Source organism: Acomys minous (assembly GCF_964271855.1).
Source record: "Acomys minous genome assembly, chromosome: 11".
NCBI lineage: Eukaryota > Metazoa > Chordata > Mammalia > Rodentia > Muridae > Acomys > Acomys minous.
In genome coordinates, this window is record NC_140492.1 from 54,113,016 (window position 1) to 54,133,709 (window position 20,694).

Sequence of the window (20,694 nt, forward strand, 5' to 3'; positions counted from 1 at the left end):
CTTATGCTTGCTCCCCACCAGATTTAAAGAGGGTAAGGACCCTGCGCTTCACCGCCTGTCCCTAGCGACTAAGATGTGGCCAAACTATCTGAATAAATGAAGGGAGCCTTTCTTCACTGTTCTCCAGGCTTGTGGGCACGAGGTAAAGGGGACAAGTCCTCTATGTGTAGTGAACGCTGGGCTGGAAGAGAAAAATGTCCTCGGAATTTAGCCTTTCGGAATGGAATGGAAGGGTGGGGGATGGGCTACACTCGGGCCACAGAAGCAGGGGCTGGGTTGATGGCTGGCGATGACCTCAGCGCTTGGCATGAGATACACGCGTGCATTTCCTGACAGCCTGTGTACACGCTTCTTGGGTCCCTTGCCTTACAGTTGCTTCGCCCTGCTCTCTAGCGCCGCCTAGAGACTTTTCCACATCACAGCGGATCTGAAGGCTCTGGCCATTCCGGGACTCGCCCCAGTTCTCCTCAGACGCCTTTCCTAAAGTGCTCAGCTGTGTCACGGCCCCAGGGGACACAGTGCGAGTCTCACGGGGGAAAGCCGCGTTTCTATCTACCAAACATCTCTGAGTCAGAGGAGAAATCAATTTAGGAGCAGACCTCAGTCAGTCATTTTTCTCCAATGAAATACTGTAAGATATAGTCTAGTCTCATATCACGGTCGGTTCAAGAGGAAAAACAGCTCGAGAGAGAAAAACAGAAGAAATGAAGCCCAAGAAAACCAGGAGGAAAAGGGGTGATGCAGGGGAGAGACGATGGGCAGGTTGCCCCCATTCACCGCGTGTCATCTACCCACTCACCACATTCCCAAACTCAAAAGCAGTTCCCTCCCGACTCCCTTCTCTGCACAGTTGGCAAATGAAGGTAAATTCTGGGAGTCAAAAGTCAATCTGCTGAGCACAGAGGCAGAGATTCAAATGCCAGAGGAGGCAGAAATCTTGCATCTGAGGCTCAGGATGCAAGGGGTTAGAATGCAGAGCAGTAATCCAAACTGGGACAGCCCGGCTAGGTTGTGGGTCCCCTTCCACTTTCAGAGGGTGTGTTGCTCAAACCAGAAAGCCTTTCTCTCAGAATTCCCTGGTGATTCATTTTCTCTCTCTCTCTCTCTCTCCCTCCCCCTCCCTTCCCCTCTTCTGCTCTGAGACCTCTGTTTGCCATGAATTCTGCCTCTAGCTCTAATATATATATATATATATATATATATATATATATATATATATATATATATATCTTTTATTTTTACCTGTCTTTTGTTTCTTTAATTTGTTGGCTCAATATTTTGCAGCGTCCAAATTGCCTATTCAATGCTTCGTGTCAACCGAACATCATTTTTTTTCCCCATCCTTATTCAATATTTCATCATCTAAGACCAGATTCCTGGCTTTGTGGTTTGTTTTTGTTGAAAAGAGGCAATGTCCTTGGACTCCTATTGACCAAGCAAAATAACTATCTCGGAACATTTTCTACTGTGGAGGAAGGTGTCGTCACCAAATCTCCAGACATTTGTTCTCTTTCGTACCTGTGCGTTTTCCTTTAGCGCCCTCCCGTCCTGAATGTGTACCCTTACCCAGAAGGAGCTCTAGTCTCCTAGTGTAACGGGTATGTTTTATTGATCACAAGCTGTCAGCCATCATCACAGCAGACACTGCATATATTCACGGCAGAAAGAAGAGAAGTGGGCGATGCCAACAGTGTTTACCATTTTCCACCCCCCAGCACAGTATGAAGTTTCTCAGAAGCCTTCCAGGAAACCTCTAGTGTTCCAAACGGTGTTAAGGGGGCACCCTTAGCTATAAGGGAGGTCGACAGAGCAAATGCCTAGTTATTTCATAGGCAAACAAGAAAGGAAAGGAGCCAGGTGTGGTGGCGTACACCCGTAGTCCCAACACTCGGGAGGCAGAGGCACACTGTGAGTTCAAGGCTGGCCTGGTCTATAAAGAGAGTCCAGGACAGCTAAGGCTGCACAGAGAAACCCTGTCGGGGGCAGGTGGAGGGGGGAGGTGTGGGGATAGAAAGGCTAGGCTTCTGAAAAATCTCTTCTTGCTTCCCATCTCCCAGGGAGGAGGAACCCCCCCCCCCACTCTGAGTGGCCTTCATCAGCCCAGTCCTTATAACAAGATGCTGTAAAAGTCCCTCCAGTTCATGACTCCCCCTCCCCCATTTGTATACTTGCTTGAATGTTTTGTTGAGAATTAGTGAGCAGAAAGGAGACTGAAGTGCCTATGGGTCATGCTGCAACAGCCCAAAGTTGACTGTAACCTTCTATCAGTCGACAGTGGGATGAGCCATTAGGGGGATCAGAATGGGGGCTAGCCTCAGGGGAGGGAACGGGAGAGCAAGAGGGAAAAAGAAAGCATCCAGTGGCTAGCTCATTAACATGATGGATGAGGCCCTGCAGCCCATCAGCCCAGAGAATAATCACCAGAGCTCTCCTCCTGGGCTTACGAATTCCTTCCATCTCTCTCTCTCTCTCTCTCTCTCTCTCTCTCTCTCTCTCTCCCCCCCCATGGCATTGTTTCTGCTCTCATCATCCTCCTTTATTTGACTTTATTCATAACCTCTGTAATAGGATTATTTTTTTTTTCAAGAGACAGGATTTCTCTGTGTGTATCCCTGGGTTTCTTGGATTCCCTTTGTAGACCGGGCTGGCCTTGAACTCACAGGTATCCATCTGCCTCTGCCTCCTGAGTGTTGGGGAGGAAAAGTATTTTAATTGCTCCTTTTTGTAACAAAGGAAGATTCTGTGTTTCCCTGCGATAAGGAGGATGGAGAGCTCACTGGGTAGCTGAGGCAGACAGATTCTCCTGTCTCCATTTTCCAGGCATTGAGATTAGAGCCACACCTGGCTAGTATTACCGTTCTATGTCATAGAGTTCTCTGTGACCCTGCAATCCTAAATTAGAAAGAGAAAGGCTCTTCTCTTTAAAGCTAGCCTGAGCTACACAGTAGTGAGACAAAAAAAAAAAAAAGTCTTTTTTTCAGACTAGTGAAAAACAAAAAGCAAGCAAGCAAACACAAAAATAAAAAGTACATCTCAAGGGCCGATAAATGAAAGGGTTCAGAAGAGAGAGCAGAGTGGGAGCTGGGTGGGAAGCAGAGGTGAGGTCACCTTAAGAAACAGGCCAGGGCTGGGTAGTGATGGCTAGGCAGAGGCAGGCGGATCGTTGTGAGTTCGAGACCAGCATGGTCTACAAAGCGAGTCCAGGACAGCTAAGGCTACACAGAGAGACCCTGTCTAAAAAAAAAAAAAAAGAAAAAGAAAAGAAAAGAAACAGGTCCTACTGCTGGTGGCTCTCTTTGGCCTGACTGAGGAGCGGAGCTGTCCTCTCCTAGGCACTGAGGAGGTACAGAGGGGGCCCCAGCACCTCTTCTGACCACCGTAATTGCAAGGAAAGGTGTCAGCAGAAAGTAAAATGACCCACCCACCATGCCCTGGGAAGAACGCTGCTGAGTCCTCTGAGCATACCTGGGGAAGGAAGACGCAGCAGTTCACGGTGGTTGTACAGATGAAGATCCCTCCAGACGTGAATCCAAAGACCAGATTGGGCCAGGAGTGCAAATACCTGGTCACCACAAAAAGCAGCCCAGCAGTGAGGAGCAGGAGGTTGACTCCGACCATGATGGTTAAGGACTGGTTCACTGGAGGAGAGCTGACGTGGTTGGTGAGGCCAGCCAGGTAAGCACCGTACAGCAGCAGCAGCCCCTGCAGGAAGAGCAGGGACCAGAGGCACAGAAAAGGGGGGCACCACAGGTCAAAGTGGTAGGACTGGCGCCAGCATCCTCACCGGTAACCCTGGCCTAATATCTGCCTAAAGGTTTGCTGTGGGCTTCCGCTAAGATACGACACGAGAAACCACCTAACGTCACTTCCTGTCCTTCACTAACATCGAGTTTATCAGAGGTTGGCAAATATGACAGATAATGTGCAGGGTGTGGTGGTGCATGCCTTTAATCCCAGGCAGGTAGATCTTTGTGAGTTCGAGGCCAGCCTGGTCTACAGAGAGAGTTCCAGGACGGACAGCTAGAGCTGTTATACAGAGAAACCCTGTCTCGAAAAACCAAAAAAAAAAAAACCAAAAAACAAAAAACAAAACAAAACAAAAACAACAACAAAAAAAGACATCACGTAATGTAACACGACATTCAACATTCTTCCGGGAGAAGGCACAGGGCCTTAGGAATGCAGACAAGAGTTCCACAGGCAGGGCAGTGGGCACTAGGAGGGCAGGAGAGCTGGCTCTGGCTGGTGTATGTATGTGTAGAAATTGTGCTACATAACCATATCTGACTTGCTCAAAGTGAGTGAGGCTGAGTGGCACATGGGCACATGACAGTGACCTGTGATCTGCTTGTCCAGTCCTGCACTACAGTACGGCAGGGCCAGAAGGAGGGGAGTTATTATTTGTTCTCCCAGGGTGCTCAAAGGTACCATCTGCTTCCCAGGCTCTGCACCTGCGAGACTGCATCTGCCTGGAAGGACGCTGTTTTCTACTGGACACAAAGAACTCCATAGGCTGCCTGCCGGTGGCTCTGTGCAGTGGCGGGGGTGGGGGTGGGGGTAGCAGGGTGTTCCTGAGAGATGGAAAAAAGAGGAGAACAAAGGCAGGCTGGGACCTCAGCAACAGTAAGGGGAGGCGCAGGCATTCCCCACCTCTACCACAAGGAACTGGGGCTCAGCTCCCCTGCTTCTTGCTTATACTAGGGACGAGATGACATGGTTACTGGACAGTGCTTGTTGCTTTGCCCAGAGGCAGCTGCAAGCACGTGGAGATCAGAACTCTCATCACTAATTCTCAGTACACATCCTGCACACAGTAGCCTTTCTGACTTGCTCAAAGTATGTAGCTATGCTATAAGCCATTGCTACCAAGGACATTCACAGCCAGGCACGATGCGTGATCAGGCAGCCCACACTGATGAGGCAGAAGCAGGGGTGTTGCTGTGAGTTTGAAGCCAATTTGGGCTACACAGTGAGACCTTGTGCCAGTTCTACGTCAGTTTTTTTAAAAAAAATTATTATTTATACAGTATTCTGCCTTCATGTGTGCCTGCATGCCAGTAGAGGGGACCAGATCTCATTATAGGTGGTTGTGAGCCACCACATGGTTGGTGGGAATTGAACTCAGGACCTTTGGAATAACAGACAGTGTTCTTAACCTCTGAGCCATCTCTCCACCCCTTACGTCAATTTTTTTGACACACAAGCTCGAGTTATCTGAAAGAGGGAAGTCTCGATTGAGAAAATGCCTCCGGAAGATCCGGCTGTAAGGCACTTTCCTAATTAGTGGTTGACAGAGAAGAGGACCCAGCCCATTGTAAGTGATGTCACCTTGGCTGCTGGTCCTGGGTTCTATAAGAAAGCAGGCTGAGCAAGCCATGGGGAGCAAGCCAGTAAGCAGCATCCCTCCATGGCCTCTGCCTCAGCTCCTGCCTCCTCCTGCCCTGTTTGAGTTCCTGTCCTATCTTCCTTCAGTGATGGACTATGACGTGGAAGCGTAAGCTGAATAAACCCTTTTCCTCCCCAGCTTGTTTTTTGGTCGTGGTGTTTCATCGCAGCAATGGAAACCCTAAGACAGACCCTGACTCAAAACAACAACAGTAGAGAAGAACATGACAGTAGGCCTGGCTGAGAGGGAGAGGAAGCCATGCCCTGTTAAAATGGAATGTGTAGGCACCACTGGGTATGAGGTAAGGCTGGGAGCCAAGGGGATTCAGGAGAATAAGGGAAGTCCTGCCAGGTGTCCTGTTGACTCTGAGATCACATGACCTGGCACCACATGATCCCTGCAGGCAGGGCTGGCTTCTGAATCAGTGTGGCAGAGGCGCTTCTAACCTAGTGTTCCAAATGGGGGGTGGAGGGTCAACCTCAGTCACCTTGGGATCCTCACGGAGTAGAAGGACACATGGAAGGGTCAGTGGGGCCTGACTCCTAAGAAAGTGATGCCATCGAGCAGCATCCAGCAGTTAGATCATTATCAGCTTTATCAAAGGTGAATAAAATTACTTCTGTCATTCTGGAAACGTTAAATATGATTTTCATACGATTTTTAATTCCATTAGGACTCTTGATAAAAATGTAAATAGGTCTGAGGCAAGCCACTGTACTCGGGCTAGAGAGATGGCTCAGAGGTTAAGAGCACTGGCTGTTCTTCCAAAGGTCCTGAGTTCAATTCCCAGCAACCACATGGTGACTCACAACCATCTCTACTGGGATCTGATGCCCTCTTCTGGCATGCAGGCACAATACTGAATAAATAATAAATAAGTAGATCTTAAAAAAATAAAAGCCACTGTACCCATGGCTACTGTTTGAGGGTGTCACACCTGATTCTTGATTTTCGTCTACCTCAGTTCTTCCCAAGAGCTCCTTGCTGGCAGGGGCCCACAGGCGGTGGCTCAGCTTGTGTTCTGATGCTCAGCGGCTTCCTCTCCTTTATGCACATCACTTGTGATAGTCGAGGAAAGTGCGACGGGAATGCTACCAACCTTGCATCCCAGAGCCAGGGCAATCCAGAGGTCCGAGTACCGGGAAGCACAGAAGTGCGTGTTGGTCAAAGAGCAGGACACATCTCTCCCAGTCACCTGTGAGGGGCACAGGGTCAGAACCAAGGGCGTTGGAACTCCTGGGGCCTCGCAGAAGAGCTCTGTGAACTCCCAGGAGTGTGAACTCCTCCACCGCATTGGATTTCCCAACTCCAGGCAACTCTGTTAGAACTTAAACCAGAGCAGGAGGGACAGGAGGGGGAGGTGGGCAGCTAGCAGATGCTGGGCTGCTGTGGGGGACTTCCTCAAGGGCATGTGCTTGGCTGCCTCAGTGGTTTAAAAGGCACCTCCGCAAAATTATCACCATGAACCATTATTAGCAAACAGCCAAGTCCTTATTCACTGACCCTTGCGATATTGATCCTCCGCATTCCTCGGCATTCTTAACTGAATTATTTCTCCTATTTCACGGGAGCGGGCCTAGGGAAAGAGTCAGTGTCTGGAAAGGAGACTCAGAGCTCTTACAGCACCTCTCCCCCAGGGGCACGGCTGGTGCAGCCTGTGATTTGAATTAAAGTTGTATGACCACAAAACCAACCTCAGGACGTCACCTTTATCTCTCGACGGGGATGGGAAGGCAGCTCCGTAGAGCTGGAGGCTCTTACCAGTGACTGTGCACTGACATCTGGGAAGATGCCCATGAGAAGATGGGGGCACAGGCAGCACAGCCCCGGCCCCTGTTTTCTCAGCAGGACAGCTGCTCAGTAGGCACTACTGAAATGATGGCCCTGTGTACCACAGAAGCCAGCCCTGGCCAGGGATCAGATTGCCTAGGGATAGGCAGGCACCTCACCTTCATGCTGATACCAAGGATCTGGAGGCACTGGATGGGATCAGTGAGCACCCATGTCACAAGCAGGATTACATCAGCCACCACCAAGGCTGCCACCAACCCTAGCAGCTGCAGGTCTTTGATAATCTGGAAAAAAACAAAACAAAACAAAAAAAGAGCCAAGCTCAAAAAACGTCTCCTTGCTTGATGTCTCTATAACTCAGGTAGGTGCTAGACTGTGCCCGATGCTCTCGAGTTATGGGTTTTAGTAACAGCCTTCTGTGGGAACCTCAAATGCAACCATCAAGACACCACCACTGACATCAACTCTTACTTAGGATTGCGAAACTGAGTGCCTTCTCTATAAGTCCGTTTCATTATTGGTTTTGGTTTTTGTTGTTGTTGCTGTTTTGTTTTTTTGAGACATTGTTTCCTCTTGTAGTCCTGGCTATCCTGGACTCGCTTTGTAGACCAGGCTGGCCTCAAACTCACAGAGATCCACTTGCCTCTGCCTCCCTGAGTACTGGGATTACAGGCATGTGCCACTGAGACCGGTCTCAAGGGAGGTCTTCTAAAAGAAGTTGGATTTTATTTCTAGATGATGTGTCTCTGTGAGCACATAGAGAAATGTGGAGGTTTTACCACAGGTTTAGCCACTAACTCAGAGAAGGGGTTGAAAGATGGAAGAATTATAAATATTTTCTCTACAATTTGACTAGTATGAAGAAAATGTTCTTCTTATGGCAATCTTAAATTGATGATGACAATTTAATAAAAGATGTAGCTGGGCCAGGCATGGTGGTGCATGCGTTTAATGCCAGCACTTAGGAGGCAGAGGCAGGCGGATTACTCTGAGTTCCAGGCCACCCTGGTCTACAAAGTGAGTCCAGGAAAGCCAAGGCTACACAGAAAAACCTTGTCTCAAAAAACTAAAAAAGAAAAAAAAGATGTAGCTGGGAGCTGTGGTGCATGCCTGTGATCCTAGCACTCAGGGAGGCAGAGGCAGGCGGATCTCTGTGAGTTCGAAGCCAGCCTGGTCTACAGAGTGAGTCCAGGACAGCCAAGGCTACACAGAGAAATCCTGTCCTGAAAAACCAAAACCAAACCAAACCAAACCAAAAGACTGTAACAAAACAAAACTCTGAACAACAAACAAGCATAATTAAGGACTCAAAGGAGAAAAGCACACAGTATTCACGCACGGATGGGGCAGAAATGTACAACCATGTTCATTCCCCGCCTCCAGCTTTTACTTTATTAATTTTTTTTCATATATTTTGATCCTATCCTTTCTCCTCCCCAAGTTCTCCCAGATCATCCCTACCTACCCAGCGATACGTCCTTTCTTTCTCAAAAATATAACAAAACCAAACCCGGAAATGAAAACCAAACCGAACTAAAACTAAAAGCAAAGCCTGGAGGTGGCACACGCCTCTAATACCAGCAGTCAGGGGTAGGCAGATCACTGAGTTCAAGGCCAGCCTGTTTATAAAGCAACTTCCAGGACAGCCAGGGCTACACAGAAAAGCCTTGTCTTGGGGAAACAAAACAGCAAACACCAAATCAAAGCAAACCAATCTCCCGCCCCCCAAAAACTGGTAAGACAAAACGAAGAAACAAAACAAAAACAACAGAGGCATACACAAAATCTGTGGAGTCCATTTTGCATTGGCCTGCCCAGGAGTGTGCTTGATACACCCAGTGACACTCCATTCATGGGAGAAACTGATTTTTCCCTTTTCCAGCAGCTATCAGTTGTAAATAGCTTCTTGGTTAAGAGTGGGAACCCTTTGTCCACGGTCCCTTCTCCGTGCTAGTACAGTGTCTACCTTGAACCTGCGTACGTTCTGTGCGGGCTGCCCCAGTCACTGTGCATTCCTATGCGCGTCTGTCCTGCTGTGTCTGGAAGACACTGTTTCCTTGGGTCGTCCACCACCTCTGGCTCTTACAGTCATTCTGCCTCCTCTTCTGAATGGATCCCTGAGCCACAAGGGGAGGCGTTGGTAAAGACAGACCATTTAGGCTGGAGTGCTCCAAAGCCTCTCACTGTCTAGCTGTGGATTTGTGTGCCAACTACAATCTACGGCAAGAGAGAGCTTCTCTAAGGAGGGGTGAGCAACGCTCTGATCTCAGGACATGGTAACACAGTCACTGAAGTTATTTTATTGCTATGTTCCTCTAGCAGAATAATAGCAGCAGCCTCATGCCTCAGCTAGCATTAGGTTCCTGGCCATCTTAGCAGTGTCAGGAATGGAGTCCATCTCATAGGGTAGGCCTTAAATCCAAGGAAAAAGTACTTGGTTACCCATCAGATCTATGCTACTACAGCACAAGTACATCTTGCAGGCCAGTCTTTGTTGGCGTGTGTGTGTGTGTGTGTGTGTGTGTGTGTGTGTCTGTGTCTGTGTGCTTGTGTATGTACACACGCAAGTGTCTGTATGTGAGTGTGTGCTTACAAGTGTGCGAGTGTTGTGAGTGTGTGTTCACACGGGTATGTGTGTGTGAGTGTGTGTGTGAGTGTGTGAGTGAGTGTATGAGTGTGCGTGTGTGCAAGTGTGCAAGTATTGTGAGTGTGTGTTCATAGAGTATGTGCATGTGAGTGTGTGTGCAAGTGTGTGAGTGTGTGTGAGTGTATGAGTGTGTGTGAGTGTATGAGTGTGTGTGCAAGTATGTGAGAGTGTTGTGAGTGTGTGAGTGTGTGTTCACTCGAGTATGTGCATGTGAGTGTGCGGGTGTGTGAGTGTGTGTGTGCAAGAGTGTGTGTGTGTGTGTGTGTGTGTGTGTGTGTGTGTGTCTGCAAGCGCACATATGTGACAGATTTTGCAGCTAGGTGATATTGATGTTTACTTTTCTCTGATAATTGCGAAGTCTATCCTCCGGAAGCACGAACACTAGTTAGTAGGAGTGAAGCTTGCAGTTGGGCACCAGCTTGCTTTCTCCATGTTCAAAGGCATAAGTAACTTGTCTCTTCAGCAAAGGAGGATCTTACCACCAGGTATGGAGAGCAAGCAACAGCCTTGGCAACAGCCTATGATTTTGGGGGCGGGTACTGTATTCTGTGGGACTCCCTTGACCAATAACTCAACACCATGAAACCCATTGTTGGCGTCCATTTTACCTGGTGGCATCAAATGTCTAGTGGCATTGCCTCTCCATTTTATAGTGACCTCATTTAGCTTCCATATATAATATATTACACATATATCTAATATATATTATAGTATATATACTATATACAATTATCTAATCCATATAATTTTATAATATACAATTATATATTAGTGTTATCATATACATAATTATATTTTATATGTTACACATATATTACATATATATCTAATATATAGATATATTATCTAGCTAGGTAGTATATCTCTTGGATATATTAGATAATATATAAATACAATAGCTAAGTAATATTCCATTGTGTAAATATACAACACTTTCCTTATTCATTCATCATGATGGACATCTAGGCTGTTTCCAATTTCTGGCTCTTATGAATAGAACAGCAGTAAACATGGATGAGCAAGGATCTCTGTGGCAAGATATGAAGTCCTTTGTGTGTATGCCCTCGGGTGGTATAGCTGGATCTTGTGGTAGCTTGATTTTCGGCTTTTGAGGAACCTCCACACCAATTTCCATAGTGGTTATACCAGTTTGCACTCCCACCAGCAATGAATAAGTGTTTCTCTTTTTCTGTATCCTCCCCAGGGTGTGCTATCATTTGTTTTATTGATGTTGGTCATTCCTACTGGAACAAGATTAAATCTCTAAGTATTTTTAATTTGCGTTTTCCTGACAGCTAAGCATGTTGAGCACTTTTCCAAGTGTTTCCAAGCCACTTTTGCTTTATCTTTTGATAAACTTAATTCTGTTAAGTTCTATACCCCATTTTAAAATTAAGCTATTTGGGGCTGGAGTTCTAAAGGCTCAGCGGTTAAGAGCACTGTCTGCTCTTCCAGAGGTCCTGGGTTCAATTCCCAGCAACCACATGGCAGCTAATAACTGTCTGCAACTCCAAGAGCTGACACTCTCACACAGACGTAAATGCAGGCTACACATCAATGCATAAAAATAAATTATCAAAGCAGTTAGTTAAAAAAAATAAAAAATTAAAAAATTAAATTGAGCTATTTGTTTTGATACTTGGGCATCTTTTATTTTTATTTTTTAAAGTTCTTTACATACTCTAGGTAACTAACTCTCATCAGATGTATAATTGGTGAAGACTTTTCCATTCTGTAGGCTTCTACTTTGTTCAAATGATGGGGTCCCTTGCTGTACAGAAGCTTTTTGGCTTCACGAAGTCCCACGTATTAATTGTTGATCTGAATGCCAATGCCATCCACGTCTTGTTCAGAAAGTCCTTCCTTCCCTGTGCCAGTGTGTTCAAGCTTATTTGCTGCTTTCTCTTTACAGATTCAGGGTATCTGGTCTTACGTTGAGGTCCTTGACTCATTTGGTACAGGGTGACGGATAAGGTCAGTCCACGTTCTTGACAACCACCAAAGAAAAGAGGCAGGCCTGCTATAACTCATGGCGTTCCCAAGAGTGAGCTAAGCCGTTGCTTAATCAATTGCTCTGAGGAGAAACTACTGCTAGCTCTCAGGGAAGGACACTGTGTCCTGAGGAGCAAAGACAGAGTGTCAGACTCCTCTCCATAAAAGGCCAAATGAGAAGACAGCAGGAGAGGAACATCTTCAAGACACTCGCACACATAAAATTAAACAAGCATGTCTAAAATTTAGGTTTTTAAAAGATTTCTTTTTAGCTTTAAGTTATGTGCGCACATGCATCTGGGTGCTGGCCTGTACACATGCCCAACGTGGGTGCTGGGAACCCAACTCTGTTAACTGCTGAGTTCAGGGGTCCATTTATGTGAAACTCTGAAAAGTGAAAACTGATCTTTAATATCAGAAAGCAAAACTATGGCATCCTCTGGGCAGGGAGGGGGCGGGAGTACCCTGAGGATGCTGGGCATCTGGGGATGGTGGAACTTGCTAGAGCAGGTGTTCCACACATCACACTTTCTTCTTAATTTTTTTCTTCAGGGGAGAGTTCGAATATAGTTTCCTACTATCACAAATTAGGCCATCCAATTTCCTCACGGTCAGCATAGCCCAAGTGCAAGGGATAAGCCTCACCCTGGGAAAACCACCTTCCTCATCATGGTGTCTCCCTTGCCAAGTAAGTATTGTGTCACACTTTCTGTTTTGTTGTTTTGTTTTTCAAGACAGGGTTTCTCTGTGTAGCCCTGGCTGTCCTGGACTCACTCTGTGGACCAGGCTGGTCTCGAACTCACAAAAATCTTCTTGCCTCTGCTTCCCGAATGCTGGGATTAAAGGAGCGCACCAAGCACAGCTTTAAGTCACATTTTTTAATGCGTATATTTCTTGTATGCCAATTATGCCTCAAAAAAATCTATTTTTGAAAAAGATATTACAAGGGATGAATTCTGTCCTTTTAGTCAACTTTCTGCATCCGTGTGGTTACTCCGAGATGAACTTTTGCTAAGTTTTCACCGTGATTTAATACTATTTGGTTTTTAAAATTCCATAACTACAGAGAAGTAGCCCGACAGAGTGATATAGGTGGTCTGGGCAGTCATATCAGGGAACTTGACAAAATGGGAATTATAATACATGCTAGATGTCAGAGACAGGCACGTGACCTGGCGGCACGTGACCTGCCTGCTGCGTGGCTTCTGTGGTCCGTTTCCTTGCTCAGTGCTTTAGCTATGCCTTTCTCAGTGCCGAGAATTGCCTGTATGGAAAAGACCTGAGCTCCAGGGGGAGGAATAAGCAGCTGCTTCTCGCTACAGCTTCTTTGCACCCACTCTTTCACTTGCAGCTCCCACTCTGTGCCGAGAGCTAGTCTCTCTGGGTCTGGTTTTCCCTCTCAGGTATTGGCGGGCTGTCTGCCGGGTTCCCATGCAGCCTGGGGGGTGGGTGTATCCAAAGCAGCCGGTGTTCAAAGCGCAGTGCTCCTGGCTGCAAGCCCAGTAATAATGGGTCCTTATAAGCCACATCAAACTAAGGATTGAACTGGGAGTTGGGGGGGTGGGGGGAGGGGGAGGGGGGAGGGGAAGATTCGCAGGCACCCTATAGTCTCCCTGCGATCTGCCCTTAACTTCCCCCAGCTCTGAGCCACTGCGGAGCTCCTGTTGCGACCCAGCAGACCCCGCACCTTGAACTGGCTGCCAACTCACCACTCTCTTGTCCGGGACTCTCTGGGTGAACACTCTGTAGATTCGCCAGCTCTTCCCCAGAATAGGGCCAAACACAAGGGATGTGCCAACGCACAGCAGGGACAGTCTCATCTGCAGGTGGAAACAGGTCAGAGGCAAGAGTCACTAGTGGGACCTTCAGCCATTGGCAAGGTCTCAGGCCCACAGAGGCCGTGGAAGCAGAAAGTGGCTCTCACTCAATATGCCCATAGCGAGAATACAGAACTACCCATCACAGGGAGAGCTGAGAGCAGGAGACGTTTCCGGAATTCAACATGGTGTCCAAGACAAAATTCCAAAACGTCACCTACCTGAATGAGAGCTTCCATGGAACTCCCCACAAGAGCATCTTGAATCCCAAAAAGGTAAGCGCTACTGTAAGTCAGACAACTGCCCAGCAAGGTCACAATGTTCAGATTGGGGCTGGACATCTTCACAATCCTAGGCGGAAGTAGAAAGAGTGACAAGAGTGACAGAGCCATAAATGCATGTCCCCTCCTCAGCCCCATAGTGAGGAGTCATTTTGCTTGCTCCGAGAAACTTACGCTTTATTTACATTGATTTAGACTAAAATAACTAAATCCTGTTTTGTTTTGTATTGTTTTATTTTATTTTTATGAGAGAGGGTCTAATGTTGCCTGGGCTGGCCTTGAGCTTGTTATGATGCCTTGGAACTGCTGACCCTCCTGCCTCTACCACCCCTGTGCTGGGACTTGCAGGCATATGTCAACTTTAAAAAAAAAAAGACATAAAAAATTTTATTTTATGGGGCCTGGAGAGATGGCTCAGAAGTTAAGAGCACTGTCTGTTCTTCCAGAGGTCCTGAGTTCAATTCCCAGCAACCACATGGTGGCTCACAACCATCTACAATGTGATCTAATGCCCTCTTCTGGTGTGCAGGTGTACATGCAGTGTGAGTGCTGGAAACTGAACCCTGATCCTCTGCAAGAGAAGAAAGTGTTCTCCCTCCCAACCACCCCCTAGACAGGGTTTCTCCGTGTAGCCTTGGCTGTCTTGGATTGGCTTTGTAGACCAGGCTGGCCTCAAAATCACAGCAATCCATCTGCCTCTGTCTCCCAGAGTGCTGGGATTGCAGGCGTGTGCACCACTGTACCCTGCGCAGCAAATGCTCTTAACTGCTGAACCATCTCCCCAGTCCCACTGACTTTTATTTTTTCACCCTAAATTCTTGTACCTCATGCTTATATAACTCAGAGTCCTAAAGGAAGGCTAACTACTGACACACAGGTGACACCAGAGAAGAATTAGGACTTTGTCAGTTAAGTTTGGGGTTATTAAGGGTCAGGTGAGCGTATGTAAACCAGTAGCAGGCACACAGGGAGACAGTGAGGGGCTTGCAGAACTGAGCTGTAAGGGACACTACTATTTGGAGAGAGCTTGGGAGTCTTCAAGCACACCAATTACTAGACAAACAAACTGCATTTCTTTCCCTATTTGACTGAGAAAAGGAAAAGCAGAGATCAAAAGCAGGGGACTAATGAAGGTCTTTCCTCTGAGGAAGGCAAAATGAAGTTGGTGGTGTCCACAGGGGATAAGCTTCTGTAAGACCCGGACTCTTTTCCATTTGCCTCTGGAAAACCCTTACATGTAAGCAATGCCTATCTGATACTGACCTTCCCACATCTCGCCTGCCAGGGCCTCGTAGCTGCACATCTGTTTTGTCTACACCACCGAAGGTGGCTTTGCAGCTCATTCTCTGCACCTACTTATTTGAAGATCACAACTCTGTCTCATGTGTATGATCCAGTGTTGCCTGAATCTTGATTTGGAATTCATTCACTTTCTGAAACAGTGGGTTTACACCAGCTTAATTATTTCTGATGAGACGGGCACCCTCTGGTGCTCACGTTTCAAGCACTGGTGTCAACCCATTGTTCAGATAAACAAGCCCAGACGTGGGTTTTTTTTTTGTTTTTTGGTTTTTTTTGGTATTTTTCTTGAGAAGTCTTACTGACATATCTCAAAATAAAAAAAATGAATAGGAAATGATTACCCTGTTTTGTTTGGCTGAGCGAACACCTGGGAAGCCACTTAAATGTCAATCAGCTCCAATTGAGCAGGTAAATGACCTGTCTGGGGACGGCTCCGCCACATTGAGAGGTATTCAACACCAAGTCATTTTGCTTTTCTATTGAACTAAATACAAGTTCCACAAAGCTGTGTGTTTTCCTTCACCCACCAATACGCAGAGGTTTTCACAAAGCTGGCCTATTTATTTAAATATTTAAATACTTAATTATAATAACGTGCCTTGTGTTCCATGTATAGAGAGTTAAAGGTGTAGACTGGGTCACTAGTGCTCTGAAACAGGGTGTGTTTATTTCTTTTCTCTTTTTTGCTCTTTGGTTTAGGGTTATATAACAATCTTATTTTTCTCTTCTTCTTCTTCATTTTTTTGGCTCGAAATGTGAGGCAAGGCCTTTCTAGTCTCCAGTAAAGTCTCCGTACATGTAAATGAGAAGCTCTAGGACTTGTTTAATCCTGTACAGTCATCCCAGCAGCCTGGTGGAGTGACTCCGAGGCTTCCGACAGCCTCCAGCTCTCACACTGGCCTCTGAGCTAGGAAATTTTGAGTTACTGAATTTGGAAACATGGTTCCAGGTTGGGGAGTGCATATTCTGGCAATCGATGGCTAGACCAGAAGGAAACTTCCCTTAAAGTATCACAGGACATACTCTATAAGGTGCCTCCTGAGTTGGTGTAAATGCTAGCACTGAGTAGGTTTGGTCTGTTTAATTTCATGTGTGTAGGTGTTTTGGCTGCGTGTATGTCCGTGCCCCAGTTGCATGCCTGGTGCCCGCAGAAGGCAGGGAGACATGTTAGAGTCCTTGGGACTGGAGTTACAGACTGTTGTGAGCCACGTGGGCTCTGGGAATTGAAGCGGGGCCCTCTAGAACTGCAGGGAGCAGGACATGCCCTAACCACTGGGCTGTCTCTCCAGCCTCTATCCCTGAGCATCAATATACCTAAAAACACATACAGAGGCCATTCGCAGCTCTGCTGTGAAACCATAAAGGTTCCAGTTCTGAGAATTTGTTGAATTTCTCGTTCCATCCACTGCTTTTCATCTTTGTACAACAGGGTTATAAACCTATGTCTTTATTATATTATCTGGTGTGGTGCCATAGACCTGATCTGTTCGCTGTTTTGCCCATTTCTAATGTTCGAGGTAATCAATTCAAATTCCGCATACCTCACATTCACACTAGTGTTGACCATTTGCATTTTGGCTCTGCATCGCCCCGGCCCCTTCATCCCATCCAGGCCTCCGTAGAGGACCTTCCAGAGAGATACCATAAACTTTCCCCTTCCTAAATCCTTTACCACAATGATTTCAGTTTATGTCATGTCAGGGTCTCTGAATTCTGTGTCTCGTCTTTTGAAATAGTTCTACTTTCAGGAATTTTAAATATAATTACATCTGCCCACCCCACTCCACCCCTACCCCCACACTTGAAGTAGGCCCTCAGTGTGTATTCCTGACTGTTCTGGAACTTGTTATGTGTTCCAGGCTGGCCTCGAACCCACAGAGTTCCGCAGGCGTCTGCGTGCTGAATGCTGAATGCTGACTCTCTTTTTTAAAAAACGTAACCCACAGTCCATTCAAAATGCAACTCCTTGTCGTCTCCCCTGAGCTGCTCCTCCACCCTCCCTCTCCAGTTCAGGAGGACAACCCATCTTCTTTCTGTTTGCTTAGACCCAAAACCTTGGAGTCATCGTTGACGCTTGCTTACCTCCCACATCCAATCTGTCTTGAAATCCCATTGGTCCTGATCTTGAAAAAGAGCCAGAACCCAGCTACTTCTGCCTCTACTGCCACCAACTGCTCAAAGTCTTCCTTGCAACAGCCTCCCAGCTGCTTCCCCCTGCTTCTGTCCCGGAACTTCCTTCTCTGAGGGGACCTACTATAAGCCCCCCCCAACCCCCCCAACCCCCCCCCGCAGGTGACTGCCGACCTGGAGAGGGGATCATGAGCTAGTTAGACAAGGAGGCCTGCTGGGTAATAGAAGTGGCTTCTGGAAGTCTCTCTGGACTCCCTTGATGTTACTGCACACAAAAAGACCAGTTATTTTGGGGGTTCCGTGTGCATGGGCTTCTGCAGACTATGGGATTTGACCAAGCTAAGTCCTCACTGATGAGCCTTATGGTGTGTGGGAGCCTCTTCTGGGCTTTCCTCTCAGCATGGTGCTGAGAGGAGCCTGAAAATAACAGCGTGTTTGTGAAGCTCTGTGTGTGCTCTCCCGGCCTCTTGTTTCTAGGAAACTGCAGCGTCTGTGGGAGTATTCATTCACATATGCATGTGCTCACGTATGTTCACGTGTCTCCAATGAGATCTGGCTACTTCAAGGGTTCCTTTCCATTGGCTGGATCCTTTGGGGGGTGGGATTCTAGGAAATGCTTTTGTCTAACACAGGTGCCGAACATATCTTCCAGGTCACGTGGCCAGGAGGGCTCTGAGGGCCCAGCAATGTGACAGCAGACCTCATCTTGATGACCAGGCACCCAGGTTTCCAACTTTCACCTGATGTCAGTGACAGAAGTGGACAGCGCACACTGCTCTCCCTGGGTTCAGAAAACCTGCTGGTCCTGGACCACCTTGCTGCTTGCAGCTGGGCGGGCCTGGTATAACATCTTTTGTATCCTGAAGCCTTGCGTGCTGCTGGGTGGACATGGCCTCTCTAAGCCCCTCTGCTTTTCTGTAGTTCTCAGTGCTTGTACAGCTTTATTTTAATCCAGAGAGAGCAAAGTTTCCACTCACCAACCTGTCATTTTGGACCTGCACTTACTGACGCAACAAGGGCCCTGGAGGAACAGGGCAGTGGTTGGCAGTGGTTAGGTCCGACGAGACCCAAGATCCCTTCCAGCTCATCCCTTTTCAAATCATTTTAGCCACAGCATCTTTCCCCGGCTGCTGGCTTATCAGCAAGCCAGTCACGTGCATTTCTGCCTCACTTCCTTAGCCTGTAAGAACAGGCTGACCTGGATTCCAGAGATGTGGTGGATTTTATAGTTCAACCGACTGATCATCCAAATAAAGCGTTAGCTATTAAGTACAGAAGAAAACTTGCCGAGTGTCCTGGGCCCAGATTCTCCTTCAGCCGATGGCCTCAGTGTCCTGTCCTTTGCTTCGCCTCTCATTAATGGCCATTCTGTGTCAAACATTAATTCCTGAATACGAACCTATCAAAGCGTTAAGAAACAGAGATGGCAGAGCAAACGCAAGGGTGGGAATCTCTGCCCTCAGCTCATGAGGGCACCTCCTTGGGTTTTGACTTTTTCACTACAAAGGTATTTTTTCTTATTCCTCTTTTAAAATAGAATAAAATTTTAATTTACTACTAACAGTTCTTTTCTCTGTATCCAGGGCTATTTAACACACACACACACACACACACACTGAAATATATAGATTTATTGTTGTTGTTGTTGTTGTTTGAGACAGGATTTCTCTGTGTACCCTTGGCTGTCCTGTACTCGCTTTGTAGAGCAGGCTGGCCTCGAACTCACAGTGATCCACCTGCCTCTGCCTCCCAGGTGCTGGGCATCTGTGTACCATGGCATGCATGTAGAATTCAGCGGACAGCTCACAGGAGTTGGCTCTGTCCTTCCATTTTGTGGGTCCCGGGGGTTGAACCGAGTGAGTCCTACCTAGTAGCAAGTGCCTTTAACTGCTGAGCCATCTCCATGGCCCATAGAATATTTGCTATATAAAATTAATATATGAAGGGGCTGGTAGTGGTGGCATGCATGTCTTTAATCCCAGCAATCCGGAGCCAGAGGCAGGTGGATCACTGTGAGTTCAAGACCAGCCTGGTCTACAAAGTAAGTCCAGGACAGCGGAGGCTACACAGAGAAACCTCTTGTCTCGAAAAAGCAAAAATTAAAAATTAAAAAAGATGTATGTATGTATGTATGCATATATATATCAATTCAAGTATCAATTCAAGACTGCATCCTTGCGAGCATTTTAAAAGCTGAAATATGGAAAGTTAGATTTCCGTTTCAGAGCAAATGCCCATGACCTCATTGTAGCAGCTCCAGTGCAGGGCTGGAGGAGAAGCCGCAAGAGTGCCCTTATAAAGGAAGCCTGCTTTATTTACCAGTATTATGGTCACAGTCGATATTGATTAAAAAAAAAACACCTAATTCTCAAATGTATATTTCCACGCCTTACTGTAAAATATTTTAAATAGCAAGTGGGGACAATAGACACAGAAGAAAAATCCTCTTCTCCTCAGGCTTTTCTACGGGGGTGAGGGGGGGGGCTGGGGGGTGCTCCAGTTCTACGTGGGCAGCAATTGTTCAGGCGGAGAGTCCAACTTCTGTCCTCCCTCCCACTGTACGATTGGCCATCAGATGCAGCCAATCGCCGGGCGCCATTCCCAGGTGGCTTTGCAAATCCATCTTTGCTCCTTCGTTTCTAGCTTTTCGGCCTTCAAGTTTATTATGTCCCGAGAATGAGAATGCTGGGCCGTGGCGGGTCTGGGAATCTGTGAGGAATGCTGAACACGAACGCAGGAATACGTGTAAGAATGGTTCTCTTTCGGGCTAGAATCTGGGAATTTGTGAGCCAGAGGCTGAGTTTGGCCCAGCTTTGCATCTATGAGCACCTTCTGTTTGGCTCTCTTGGTAGTATTAAATATCTGTTAAACTGATTCTAATCATTCGATTTGGATGGATGTTAGGCCTTGGTGCAGGCGGCGGCCAAGGCGGCAGGGGGGGGGGGGGTGGCGGGCGGGGGAGGGAACGGGGAGAGCGGTGGGGGGGGTGGGGGGGAGGGGGAATAGAAAAACAAGAACGAAGAGAGAACCACGAAGGAAGACCTGCTTGCTCTCTGAAGTTTTGCCCCCACCAGTAGTCCAGGCCAGGACTGGAGTCTCAGAGCCCTGGGGCTCACACCCTGCCCTGGCTCTCATTTTAACACAAAAGGACTTGCGGGTGGATTTCCACCAGCTGGGGATGATGCTGGCTGACCCACAGGCTCTGACTCTGGGTTCCTCACTTTCCCAGGCCCCTGTTGACACCTCCCTGATTAATGAACCTTTTCCAGGGGCCTTTCTGCCCCTGGTTGCTAACAGGCTGTAATAGTGTCAGTAGGCCACGAGTTTTCAGCCCTGAGGTGCACACGG

The 20,694-nt window shown here is 47.3% G+C and overlaps 1 protein-coding gene and 1 long non-coding RNA gene across 3 annotated transcripts in view; one reads left to right on the forward strand and one right to left on the reverse strand.

Moving 5' to 3' along the window:
• LOC311609491 overlaps positions 1-20,220 on the forward strand; it is a 30,065-nt gene extending 9,845 nt beyond the window's left edge. The window contains exons 2-5 of the long non-coding RNA XR_014783411.1: positions 11,737-11,798; positions 12,369-12,504; positions 17,999-18,853; positions 19,990-20,220. This is a non-coding gene — a long non-coding RNA (uncharacterized lncRNA). The remainder of the gene's footprint in view (positions 1-11,736; positions 11,799-12,368; positions 12,505-17,998; positions 18,854-19,989) is intronic.
• The window catches only part of GPR156 (G protein-coupled receptor 156), an 88,524-nt gene that overhangs the window by 9,752 nt on the left and 58,078 nt on the right, over positions 1-20,694 (reverse strand). For both annotated transcript variants that reach the window (XM_084802615.1, XM_084802616.1), the window contains 5 exons: positions 13,855-13,984; positions 13,526-13,636; positions 7,336-7,461; positions 6,486-6,581; positions 3,466-3,702 (listed from right to left, as the gene is read on the reverse strand). In XM_084802615.1, coding sequence (XP_084658741.1) covers positions 3,466-3,702; positions 6,486-6,581; positions 7,336-7,461; positions 13,526-13,636; positions 13,855-13,984 — 700 coding nt within the window. The remainder of the gene's footprint in view (positions 1-3,465; positions 3,703-6,485; positions 6,582-7,335; positions 7,462-13,525; positions 13,637-13,854; positions 13,985-20,694) is intronic.